A 14,281-nucleotide genomic window follows, 5' to 3' on the forward strand; every position below is an offset into this window, starting at 1 on the left:
TTTTTATTATAATTTATTTATCACATAAAATATCGCGAAGTATGAAAAAGATTGTCTGAGATTTTGATATACGATGGATTTCGCGCGATTGTCGTGAGAAAGTTTAATTGAACTTGATTTGGCAATGTCGTTCAAGTATATATTGACTAAAAATTATTCTCTCGTGTACAGCCCCCCTCGTGTTTTTGTCAGCTCATCGATACGCACGGTTGCACGCGCGCGCTCGTGTGGGTACAACACAACGAAGCATTTGGAGCGGCCTTCCTATCCAAAGTAGCTTCTCCGGAGGGTTCGTAGTCGGGTGAGGGTAGCCTGTGCCGGAATGGCAGCGGAGAGCATCGAGTCAGTTGGTGTAGAGACCTCACCAAGTGCACCCGCTTTGCGTGTCTAATGTCAGCCCGTCCCGACCTGTCAATCCGCTCGACGTGTCGTCGGTATACACGCGTCATCCGATATTTTATCCATTTACATTTCGACACGGGAGATGTAAAATGTCGCGGCGAGACGCCGTGAGGCAAATCCGGCTCGTGATATGATCGGGCTGTTTGGCAAAAGTCTCCCGATACCACCGCACGCGCCGTGCGACTTTGCTTATTCGACAAAGGATAAACAAAACGACAAGATTCGACATTTCACGCGCCAGTGCTTCTAATAATTCTCTTCAAATGACAATTTTCACAATTGCCGATCGCTGTTGGTGCTACCAGTTTTGACCAAGGTACACTTTTCTACTTGAAATCTTATTATTTTTTTTATATATGTTTTTTATGCATATCTTATTATTTGACATTGCTATATTTTTTGTTTAAAATTAAATTTTTTTCTGAAACGTACACAACAATCACTCTTATCTCCGTAATTTTTGGGTACATTTCTTAGATTGCGATCAGTATCATTGTTATAAACAAGTATTAATTTTAACGATGAATATTTTACACGGATTTCGAAGTGTAAATGAAATTTCTAATGCCGGTTCTCGTCGGCGCCGTCCGGATCTATTTGATCTTTATAAATCGTACACTATAAGTTGATCATCCAGCACATACTGGCGCTCATGTATTTTATTTATCGTATAAGTTTGTCGGCTGCTAGCGAAACTGCATTTGACTTTCTTTATACATTTTATTATCCGGTTTAACTAGCTATATTTAGCTTTGACGATTTCGTTTAATTACTGGTTGTATATTCACATATAATATTATTTATTTTCACATGACTAACTGTAGGCTGTAAATTAGCTGTGAACAAAAAAAAAAGGATTCCGAATTTGAAAGATATGTAGTATTCAGCAAACTAAAGATTCAAGCGTCTGCCGTGCGTGCGTTTTCATTTTTTAATGTACCTCATGATATTTATATTTATTATAAATGATCATGCACCTACAACTGCGCTCGGACTTTAATTAGTCCTGCTCTTGTTATTACGACCACTTTAGGTAGACTCTTTTTCAATTATTCAATTTGTATTATATATTGATTGCTTCTTTACATGGATTGCTTCTGTTGCAGTTTCTAGTTCCCTTTCTGGATTTATGTCCTTCCCACCTGCAATGATGTCGTACGATTATCCTCATCCGGTCTCGAGAACGTATCAATACAAGAAGGTATCGTGATCCATACAGCTAAGCGTAAACGATAAGCACCACATTTTCTTTTTTGTATAACTACATGCGAATTAGAAATGTATATTGGCGGGCAATTAAATGCAGCTTGAAATATTTAATATTTAATTACGTACGCGAGAGAGATTGTGTAACGAATTTGCGCAGCAGCTTGTTTTTCAATCGAAACCGAAGTTAGAACATAAGTCGCATTCGTCAATTGCCGGCGGCACGTAGAGATCTATTTTTAGGATTAGAGGCATACGATTGCTTATCGATGCGATTAATTAGTTTTGTGTTGTGCGGTGTAACATTGATACAACATTAATAAATGTATTAATAGCAGTTAGTCTCACGTGATACAACATCAATGGTACGAGCGAAGCTCGAAAAACGTGAATTTGCCTAAAGAATATATTGATATATAACAATTCCACTTGCATACGATGATTTTAATTTTCGCGACACTCACCGTTCCATAAATCAGTAGCCAAGTACTTGGTACAAAGTATTCGATCAGGCGCACATTTGCTCGTCGCGGCAACAGCAACTGATTTTTTTTTTCCCCTCGACGACCCGGCAGCACCTGGAGTTGCACGGCATAAATTCATATTTCTTCTCGCGGCCGAGGAAATCGTAATCGATGAGGAACGGTGCGTGGAACGAATTACCGGTCGCTAATTGAAGCTAAATCATCGCTGTCTCGACGCCGCGATGAAACAACAAGACCTTGATTCTCGCGCGCGCGACTCGACACCGTCCAAGTTACAAATCGACGATTTCTTGAATTAATGCCGGAGATAAATGCGACGGCGCGGCATGTAGCTCGATTATTACTTACGCTCTGACGCGATTCCCACCTTCGCATCCCGTCACGTCGTAAATTAGCACTTTACATTGTGATGGACGATCAAGCAGCGCGCGACGCAAGATCGAGATGCAAAAGATTTCGCCGAGACCGGTCGATGCGCGAATGCTCGAAGCCAGCTGCCGCGAAGATATTGATTAATAAAATATAACGTATATTCAAACACAGATAACAAAGCCGCTTTTGGAAAGGAAGAGGCGAGCGCGGATAAACCGTTGTCTCGACGAACTCAAGGATCTCATGGTGGACGCACTAGAGGTAGGTGCGCTGACGCTTTTTATTATCAGTATATAAAATATCTAATATTATAGATTGAAACAGCACAGCTGCGTATCAAAGTGATAGCAGCAAAATACGATTGCATAATAAAAATTTTTATTATATCCTAAAATTAAAAAGAGAGAAGAAGTCTACGTACAAAAATACTAGGCACACTTACTAAGCGTAGTAATTTCCTTCTTTTTTTTTAAATACATCCTCGGATCAATATTGTTACTTTGAACAGGTGTTTCGCAAAAGCGTTACGAGTTACGCGTAAGATGTAGTGGGATGTAATATAAAGGTACGCGATTTCGCGCGTTTGCAGCTTTTTTGCGAGCGCCAATTAACTTTCACTCCGCGCGATCCTTTTTTTTTTCTTTCTTTCTTTCGCACGCTCGAGATAAATTGTTTAACGGCGAGAAAAGGTGGCGACATTCCCGAACGCGGCAATCTTGGGAGTTGGGAGCCGATATCATAGCCTGGTTCAGCGAGCACGTGCTATGCTCTTTTTTTTTCCTTCCCCCTGGCGCGTTGGGCGAGCCTTCGGAGGAAACGCGTGTTTCTTGCTCGACTCCCACCGACTCTATTTATGATACCACCGGGTGCCTCTCCCCTCGCACGTCACCGCCCCTGCCGCAATTTTACGGATCGCGACTAGCAGGAAACGCATTCTCCGGCCGCAACTACGCGTGCAGGCGATTTTGCTTTTAAATATTCTCAGAGCGTGGGAACCTGCACCCGGCGAACGAGTGTCAACAAAATAATATTCAGCGCGTAGTCAAGCGTGCCGCGTTTACACGCGCTTTAAGCGTACGTGATATTTAAATATCCTCAATTATCGCTGTCTAATCTCTAATGATAATTGCGTCCCTGCGCGCGGCGTTGCGCTCCGCCGCGGTATATTTACATTGCGCATTTAGCGCTGAGCGCAATCGCGCAATTCTCAGTCCGCGATAAAGCGATCCGGAGATCCGGATAAACTAAAAAATTAGACGCACTTATTTAGGATTTATTGTACTAGATAAAGCAGACTCTACTTTTCAATTCTCTCTAGACTAGTCTACACAATCCTTGTCCGAATATAGAATTCTGTGCTGTGCCAAGAAAATTGAATCAGTTAGAAAGGGTACGTGTGACAAAGTTGTATATGTACTTGAGAAAAACAAGAAACTATTTTATAAGCAATATGAATTTTTTAGTAAGTTTTATGCTACTTTGCTCTGAAGAAGGCACTTTGTTTTTATTTAAAAATTTTTTTTAATATTTTGTCTATTCATGTTGAGCAAGGATCCATTGTTAACTTTCAGTCAAAATGATTTTACTTCAATTACAAAAAGACTGACGTGATCTCTATTATTGTGATTTATAGCGCGCATTATCTTCCTCGACAAACGCGAAATGCTGTATTATTAAAATTTAGCTTTAAATAAAATTACCCTTACCGTTAAATATATCCCGTGAAGAACACTGTCACAATTCAAAAATACACAATTTTCAGGAGAGAGGAAAAACAAATTCAATTCAATTTTTTTAAATTGTGAGATAACTAACGCAATTACAATATCTTGTTATGAAACTTATATTGTTTTTTTAATAGGTCTGCTGATGATTCACTTGCCAATTAAATTACTATTCATCCAGGAAACTGCAACATAACCGGTTAAAAAAAAGTAACGATATTTCCATCCCATGCAGCGGATTTTGCATATAGACTATTTTGCATATAGATACTATTTTAATACGTAGATAACATTTTAGGCATACTTTTTTATGGCATACTCAAAATCGAAATTTTTTTAATTGTGACAGTATTCTTCCCGGAGTGCGATATGCGAGAATGAAAAGATTGGTTTCTAAGATTTTTTTCCACGAAAACAGCGTGCAAACCGATGGCGCATTAAAGAAGCGCTATTACACGTTTCCTGTGTTTTAAGTTTAAGTGGTAGGCACAATGCGCTTCGCCACCGATGGTAATTTGTCGATACCGTCTTTCCGCGCGGAACATTCGCCCGCGTGCAATTTACGCTCGCGTATAATTCGCTGAATCAGCGTGAAAGGCACCGCCGATTTCACCATGCTAATTTTCCAACGGCACATTACCCGGCCCGATCGGCACGTTTCGTACGGCTTAATGCCCGCCGACCGGATGCTATTCTTCTTCTCGCAAAACGTCGCGAGAACTGGCGAGCGTATAAAAGGCTTCCACGCTCAGGCGCCGTGGCTACGATCCTTTAGAGTCGCTCGTCTCTCCGTTTCTTTTTGTAATGAGCAATCGAGTGACGTAAAGTAAACCGCCCTGCGAGCGTTACGAGCCGGTAACGATACCATCTTAATAGCAATCTCTCTCTCCTCTAGTGCGAAAAAACTCGAGATGTTCCTTTTTGCGGAATCGTTCGTTTTCTCGCGGTACTTAGTACAGATGGTCGATGAAAGACTGGTCCGGAAAGAAACGGAAGGGTTAACTTGGTAGAAGCGCGAAATTGTACGGGCATTGCAGCCGATATAATGATCGGCTTACACACTCGGTTGTAATTTAAAATATGATTGGAAGAATAAATTGGATTGACAGAATCGATTATAAAATTACCAGAATTAATATTCGTTATATTTTCCGCGCGATAGCGGAGACAGCTGCTTCCTTACCGATATTGCGTGCTTGATTCCTTTTTTTTAAATTTGTATTTTACAGGAAAAATAGAGTACCTACATATACATATGTATATATAAAAATATTTGTAAGGATTTATTTTTATAAACCAAGTCCCTTCCTGGCAATTGTATATAAGCTGACGTAATAAATTCTATTCCGTATAGGACCTACAGAAAAATGTGTGTAATAAGAATTGATGAGTCTAGTAACTCTAGTAAGAGTAGTAAGACTGGAATGATTTGCAGACCGAGGGCGAGAACATCAGCAAGCTGGAGAAGGCGGATATCCTCGAACTGACGGTGCGTCACCTGCAGAAGCTGCAGGCCTCGCGGCCCTCCGGATTATCGGCGACGATCGCCGCGAGCGGCGACGAAATTTCCGCGGAGAGCCGCTGGCAGTCCGGCTTCGGGCATTGCGCGGCGGAAGCCTGCAGATTTCTCTCGTCGCTTCCAGGTGAAGCCGCGGAGAGGCTGGCGAGACACCTCGCAACTGGTCTCCAAACGGGCGGGCAGACAAGTTCACCGGTAATTATCGTGTTCGATCTGTGGGTAATTAATGACCGGCCTGACACGGGGGGGGGGGAAGCGACGAGGATATACAAGGCGAGAGTTTTGCGATCATGTGCACATTTCTCGCCGACCGCGTCTCATAAATTCACATCGTGGTTGACAGCGCGTCGCTACTATGCAGCCAAAAAAAGACGAATTTTAATTGAGAGCATTTCACTTTTCGGGATGAAGTATTACCCGTCGCGTCATTTACGATGCGGCTCGCCAACTAATTATGTACGACGAGTCGCCGTGTGATGTACATCGAATTCATTCACAATAGATTTACGCGAGAGAGTCGCAGCCTGCAATTCATTACAATTATATTTCACACGTGTATTTTGTTTCAACGCTGGTAACTGATGATTAAAGTGTGAAAATTATAGAAACAGTAATATTATAATTAGTCAGTCGTTTAATTATTTTTGTTCATAAAAGCCGTGAAAATTTTCGGTGTTCTTCATATCTTGTTTACGAATCGTTACAAAAATGTTTTTTATCGTTATTCTCTTGTTATTTTCACGGTTTATGATTATCTTTTTTAATTGCATAATAATTCTGTAATCCCCTGCGATGCTGCTGAAAGGAAGTTGGCGTAAGTAACTTACGATATATTGTAAGAAATATTAATCCCGGCTTATGGAAAACGGGCAAATTCAGTCACGTCACGTCTCACGAAGCTATGCCCAAAAATGGCGAAAAAGTCACCGCGCGCGATCAGGCCGCGGGAATAGCGCGGGTCGCATAAGATTTATGATCGCGAAGTGCTAACGACCGCCGTAATGACGACAAAAAACGTGTTCTCCTCAGCCGAAAGCCAACCTGTTATCGCCTACCCTGGCCAATCTGGATCGGATCGCCAGCGTCGTGGCACCTTGTCCCGTCGGCACCTCTGGCGAAATTGACTCGGCGATACTCTCCACGAGCACGTCGCCGATAAGATCCACGCTTCACGCCGACAAAACTGTCGGCGGAGTCGCGTCGACGACGACGACGATTTCCTCCACGCCTCGATGCCGAGCCTCGATGTCGCTCGTTAATGGGAACGAGAAATTAACAGCAAATTGCAGTGCCAAACCGAAGAGTCTGAAGGATCGGCGATCGTCAACGACGCCAACGACTACGATAACGACGACGAGGAATAAAACGAGTGATCCGCATGACATTAACGCCGATGACGATGAAGAAATCGACGTCGAGCGCGTGGATGAACGCGACCCGATGTGGAGACCATGGTAGCGCGTGAAGATATTTTGTAATAAAAGATCGGTGATATGCATTCCTTATACAGACTGTAATCTGGGAACTTGTTGTTTATTTTATCTACGTGTGCTTTGATATATCGGAGAAAAACAACTTTCTTCTTAATAAAAATGTGAAAAAGGCACCGAGAGAATATTGTACATTCTGGGCTTACTGACTAAAAGTAAAGAACGTGGGATGCAAAATTTATTTTTCGATTACTTACAAGTTTATATCGTTTGAAAGACTTAATTAGAAACTGATGATAAATCTCTGGATATATTGTGTACAGTATTGTATTAAGGGTAAAATATATTTTTTAACAGACTGTAGTTGAGTTATCGCGAGAAATGAAGAAAATGGAGAGAAGTTATCAAAAACACGCATACACACGACAGAGAACAGTTTTTATTCGAGATTAAGTTTAAAAGATTTTTTTAACGATAAATCTTCTAACTGTTAATTTTTTATTTTTAAGTATTATTTTTAATAATTTGAGAGGGTAAAACATGAGATATATAATGTATATATAATTTTATGTAGTTTGCAAAGTCTGTTCAATATCTTCGTTATGTTAAATGCTGGTTGCAATACACTGTATACCATACCTAAACCAACAGAGATTGATAAAGGAATCATCAATATCCTAAAGTTACGTAATATTACGCTAATTCTGTGTTACTTTGGTACTTGGCTTTAAATCGGTAGATAATATAGCTTATCTTTAAATAATTCAGATTATTACTTACGATTAGACTTGTGATATGTTAAAGAGCGATTTTTTTAAATTACTTTAAGTATCTTAAGAGACAGACTATTATCATTTATCATCAAACTAATATCATCATTTTCACATGTTTTATTACTACAACGAATGAAACATATAGATGCACCTTACTTCGATTATAATCAATTACTACATAATTTATTATGCCACGAGTTTTTTCATTTAAAATATATAAATAAAATATATCTTTATTACATTAATGTTAGGGAAGCGTTACAAAATTAATATTATAACATAGTTTATTCACATAGGATTATTTTAAAGAAACATATTGCCGTACATTTATTTATGTTGATCTACACGTTGGTGTTAACAAATATACTTCGTGCGTGATTAATCTGTGATAGCGATAAGAAATCCAATATTTGGTATTATTATATATAACTTGAAAGATTTTTAATAAAACCTTTAAGCCTAGTTTCGTGAATACCCGATTTATTTAAGAATTCTAGTATTTTAAGTATTTTCAAATAATTTTAATATAAAAGATCAATATATATTTTTTAATCTTTAAAATCCGTATCTACACAAAAGATATTTTCTATAAAGAGATATTTAGGTAGATTATAATTTATTTATTTAAAAAAGAAGCAATATATTTGTAATTAATAAAAATATAATAATCTTTAATTTGTAGTAATATTAAATATCAAACTAACGAAACATTAAGATAATATTAAAGCATCAGTTCAGGTTTATTGTATCAATTTTTTAAATTTAAATCTTTCTTAGTATTGCAAATTACTTACTTTTCGGAGAAATTAATGTTTTAGTCTGAATCATTATAGCTTCACACATTTTTTATTATCAGTTAGAGATAGGCAGTTGGATTTTTTCAATATAGAAGATATTTATGTCGCCATCTATGACAATATCTGAAAAGTTGCTTTGAGAAGAAATGAAAATCTTTGTAAGCATTTATATTTTAATATTTTCTGCATTTTGCAAGTGCAAATTATTTTTATGTAATATCGTTTTACTAAAAATTTTATTTGTATTAATTATATAGTAACAATTTCTTCACTGCTCAGAAGATAATGAAGGTAACACTTGTGAGTTTCTTCTGCACAACGAATGATAGAAAGGATTACTGCCTGCCATTATCTTAATACTTTTTCATCGTCAGTCGATATTATGCTTTTATGATTTATTGCAGTTTTGTAAACTACGCATTACAAAATTAACTTTTTTATATTAAAAAAAAATAACGTTTTAAAATAATAAAATTTTTTTTATATTTGAGTTTTTTAATATGTTTGGTTTTATACCAACAACTGTTACTACATCGACTGTTAGTTACACATAGTATCCAAAATATATTGTCTCTATTGCTTACAGTAGCTTCTAAAATATTTTATAAACTTTAGGATTTATACGTAACGCAAACACGTAGCTTTAGGAATTTGACATAATTTCTTATATAAAACAAATATATTGTTACGATTATAACAGTGGCAATATATCTCAATTATATAACTCATTATACCTTTATAATATAAAAATCCAAACTTAAAAAATTATCAGAAACAGATATCGCATCTTTTTTATCTACCAATTTTACAAAATTTAAATTCTTATGAACACTATTGTCGCATACATCGTTCAAAGAGCAAAGAGTGTTGAATGACTATTTGACTTTGTACGCACATTTTTTGCCGACTTTTTTTAGGACAAAACCACAAGTTAACCGCAAGCAGGTAGAAGAGATCGGGGTAGGTCCTACAGATAAAGAATTTGATGACTGTCGTCTTTCCTTTTTAGTAAGGACACATAGTTTGCCAACAAACGCTTTTCATTGACCATTGTGGTCACTAAATCAAAATGGCGACGCTTTTGTCAGTGACCAAACGGCTCTCACGTAAAAAATGGCGACGCGATTATAAAGCTTTGCCACTGTGCCGACGCTATTGTGATCAACCGCAATTTAAGTAGCTTTCTGCCAACTAGGTAATATAAATGACATTAAAAGGAAAAAATAGAAGACTTTTCCGTCTCTCAATGAATGATTTTCTTTCACTTAATTTTTTTCATTCTCTTTTTGAATTAGTTTCTTTGGTACTCTTTGATTTTCTTTCTACGGAATTTCTTTTTTGTTGTATATAATGTTGTATATAAAGACGCAAATTAATTTTATTTATTTAATAATTGTTATTTTTTCATTATATAAAATTTTATTTTATTTTATTTTATAAAATACATTTCTCTCTCAAAAGTTTTTTAAGTGTTTTGCGGTTGACAGTTCTAATTCGTGTGGCCAGATATCTTTTCATGTAACATATGCCACGATAGTGTTATCGCGGTCACAGCCAAATTACCTGGCAAAAATTGTAGATATATGGATCTATCTAAATATTAGACACTTTGACCTAAAATTTGCCCGACTGCATTCATCTTTTTGCGAGACATTATAGGTTCCAATATCACTCCAGAATCAACTCTAAATCACGTAATTTATTTATTATAAAGTTTACTAGGTGCTGCACCTCTCTAGGGCTAATTACCCGCACATTAAAACTTAAAGTGATTAAAAGCTGCTATTAATATGTTAAGAAGTGATTTAAATTTAAAGTTTAAGAGCAACGATTTATTTAATCTTACTTCTAAACGAGATAAAATTAGCACATACAATTGAACAATAAATTCTGAATGCCCGTAATGATTTGTTTTCGCGACACAAAAAAAATAAGAGAATCGTGAAGAAATTGCAAGACCCAACTTTATCCTTGAGAAATCATTACGCTTGATCTTGTTTATTAAAGAATTCTCTTTTTAAATTGGAAAGCTCGGAAGAAATCTAACGATCCTGCTATGATGGTTCTTCGCGCAGTTAGTCGCGCTAATATCTCAATCGTTCGAATCGGTTTTCGTCGGGGCGAAGATATTATCGTTGGTGGCCGATAATACTCTCGCGCGGAGCGGTAATTTTTGCCCGCTGCTCAGAGCTGGCGCACGCACGGTACGCCGCGAAGTCGTCAGGAAAGCGCTGCTGCGGCCATTACAACTCTTACCGTGGCGGTTCGCGCGGCGCGTCAAAGAGCGCTCATTAAATGCTGGCAATTAACTGCGGGCCACGTCCCGGGGCCCCGAGTTCTCTCGCTTTCCCGCTCCCCTAGCACCCTCCACCGCGTGCCCTTCTCGGTCCGGTCGGCGTTCTCGGTCCCTGTCGGGTCTCGTGTGCTGACGGCGGTGGTGGGTGATGGTGGTGGTCGAGGCTCAGGTGTAAATGCGAGCTCCGGAGTCCGGACCCACGCGCTTTAATGGGCCTTGCCAACAAGAACGATCGGCATGCGACCCATCTATCACCCCGCGAGCTGTTGTTTAATGGTTTGCATCCCGCTTCGGTCCCAATCGCCGCCGCCTTGCATAGAGCCGGTGGTGACGTATATAGCTTCGCGCGAATATAGATATACGCCTTTTCGCCTCGTGGGCATGTACGTGGAACTGCGGATTATTAAGTTCCTACCGAGACATCATCCGCGTTCTGTCGGAGACCGACCGTATCGTTGGAAATAAGATTTCACTTAGCCACGCGAGCACCCGCCATCTGTTCCGATTTTTTCAATGAACCCTTCGAAACCTCACAACAGCAGAAAATAAATTATTCCAAGAGACAATTTGTAACGCGAATCATAGTTTCCTAATTTTATTTCAATTTTTTAAGTATAAAGTCCGATCGACGTTCTCAGTCCCTGTCGAGTCTCTTCCTAATTTTCAGAATCACATCACAGAAGAAAAAGACCTGTCAAATCAAAACTTGTATACTTATAAATTAACTATTCATCGTTTCGTATCTATATATGCAACAATCTATAATTTTATAAGAATTTCAACTTTTCTTCTTGGTTGAACTATATAAAAAGACTTCAATCAAGCTTTCTTTAATATAATTTTATTTCAAAATTTTCACGTTGGAACTAAAGATATTTTGAAATCAAGAGTAGTCTTTTTTTCTGTGTATGTATGCAGTAAATTTCCAACTTGAATGTATTAATTTTTTATTGGTGCTTGCAAACTTCAAAATGAAAACGGCTTTCTTATTTTACAATTACGTCGCAAATATCATTTGCCAATCATTGACACGCGATTGCGTTTGATCGGTAAGATCAACGGTGGAAGTATCACCTTGGTCCCACGCCCTATAGGTCTTGCAACAATGTTCGCCAGGCGACCTACCTATCGCCGGATGATCTATGACTTAAAGATCGATGTATTACGGTCTTTACATCGCACGGGGGAAAAAGTGCACGTTGCTTGAAACCGGTAACGCGCATACGCCTTGGCGCTATTACCCACGTGTGCATCAGCGAATTTATCAACTTCTCATCAACGGCCATTACCTTCAAACGTTGTTCTAGATGATGCTCTAAATATCTGCTCGTACACAGATATCATAGAAAATGATTTACGAGTGGTAATCCGTTGGGAAAGTTCCCTCATAATTAACAGCGGAATCTTACGTTAATAATACGTGACACTCTTGCTGTGCGGCTCTTGCGTAAGGTTAATTACTCGGTAATTAGAAAGCTTCGGAGTTATCTTCCGCCGCGGCAGAAAATAAAACTGAATCTTTAATTGCCGAATATCTGTGTTAATTTACCGTTACGCTAATTTTAGTGATTTATTTTACTATCGTCAAGTACGTATTATGCATCCTTTTTTTCAGTCGCTCGTTCCGAGCGTAACTCATATTCGTGATTTGTGATGCATTCAAAATTTAGACGTTTAGAAATTATACGCTTCTTGGTAGGCGTTATCAATTTTTCGCATGCATTAGAAAATTTTATATGAAACATAGATAGATCATTGTAATTACACAGAAAAAAAGAAGCGTAAATCAATACTGATATACTTGTTTATACGCAAGAATATATAATCTTGAAATAAGATCATAGGTGCTTTCCGTTTTACGCATGATGCACATAATGCATCATTCATTCTTGTTTAACATTCGGTAAACAACAAGGATAAATTTTGCATTATGCGCATCATGCGTGAAACAGAATGCACCCTATATTGCGTTAAGAAAACTTGTCTAACTGAACTCAGTTTACGTAGTTAAACGAAGTTTTATATAATTCAACTAAGAAAAAAAATTAAAATAAAAAGTTGAAATTCTTATAAGAAGATTGTTATATATTTTTGCGTGTATACGAGCATATCAGTGTGGATTTGACACTTTTTTTCTGTGTAGCAAAAAAGGAACAATTAATCTTTAACGGTACCCAAAAAAAATGCCAAGGTTGCATTCAGGGTCAAATTTTAATGTATTTTCTCCAAAAAGCTGGGTGTCTGCGTTCACTAAAAAAATTATATGGACATTTGTACATGCTGTTTCGTCTTTGTGAGTCTAATAATTGAGCGTACATCACTCCTATTGACTCGCTGCAAATAAATTGTCGCAAACGTCTCGATACTCACAGGGGAGTAAACTGTCGCTATTGTGCGATATAAAGAATCTAGTCAAAATAGATCAGTGCATGAATAATAGTTGCAAGAAGAAGACTCTGACCTAGATAAAGGAGATGGTTGCATCTTTGAATACGCAAATAAATAAATGAGCGAACAATTATGAGGGTCGTCAACCTTGGGGAATATCTCTTTCCCAAAGAGTCGTCCTTGGTGACCTACTTTCTTACTTTTTCATTGCGAAGCGAATCTCAAAGGGTCGCGTAGCCTTGGCCACGATAGCCTTGGTGACTTTAACAATTATCTTGTGAGAAAGGTCCCTCTCTGCCCTGGCAAACAAGTAAAAATTTTTAAAGCGGACAATGAATCCTTTTTAAAGAAGAGAAAAAAAGAATATTGTAAGTAAAAAACTCCTGGAAAGCAAATTGTGAGTTTTTTTTAACTATAGCTCCTATCTTCGGCAGATGTAATTTCAGTTATTCATCCTTGAATAACTAAAATGTATGTAAATGTAACGTATGCCAATAGATCGTGCACATTGATATTTATAAACCGTAATATATTTTGGGTTGTTTACAAAATTATATCATTTCGACTTACTTCGTTTTTATATCGTGCGTTTGGGAAAGAAGTTCATTGTGTCCAACTAGCTTTAGTCCAAGTAGTTTTATTGTTGCCCTTCTTAGTGTAAAACCCGATATTGTCCTTCGAGAAACTTCATAGGGATTTCCTTTGGGTTGAAAAGATAAGAGCTATTATAGGCGCGCGACTGTCCCGAGAGAACGGTTTTTATACAGTGACACTTTTGACACCTCGTCGTCTTTGCTCGACCTGCTCGCATGGAGAGAGACGCGTGCCCGAGGGAAAAGGATTCCCGGAGATCGAACGAGGTTGCCTCACATCGGGGGATACGGGGCCG

The 14,281-nt window shown here is 38.1% G+C and overlaps 1 protein-coding gene across 1 annotated transcript; it reads left to right on the top strand.

The window, feature by feature from the left end:
* The first annotated feature begins 329 nt into the window (after nt 1–329).
* Nucleotides 330–8,107, top strand: LOC112464000 (enhancer of split mgamma protein-like). The gene is made up of 5 exons (XM_025030740.1): nt 330–718; nt 1,509–1,603; nt 2,637–2,726; nt 5,625–5,903; nt 6,738–8,107. Exons 2-5 carry the CDS (start codon nt 1,532–1,534, stop codon nt 7,164–7,166), a joined length of 870 nt encoding a protein of 289 aa, XP_024886508.1. The 5' UTR covers nt 330–718; nt 1,509–1,531; the 3' UTR covers nt 7,167–8,107.
* Nucleotides 8,108–14,281: the final 6,174 nt, after the last annotated feature.

The sequence above is a fragment of the Temnothorax curvispinosus genome, unplaced genomic scaffold (assembly GCF_003070985.1).
Source record: "Temnothorax curvispinosus isolate PA1 unplaced genomic scaffold, ASM307098v1 QBEX01013816.1, whole genome shotgun sequence".
Lineage (NCBI taxonomy): Eukaryota > Metazoa > Arthropoda > Insecta > Hymenoptera > Formicidae > Temnothorax > Temnothorax curvispinosus.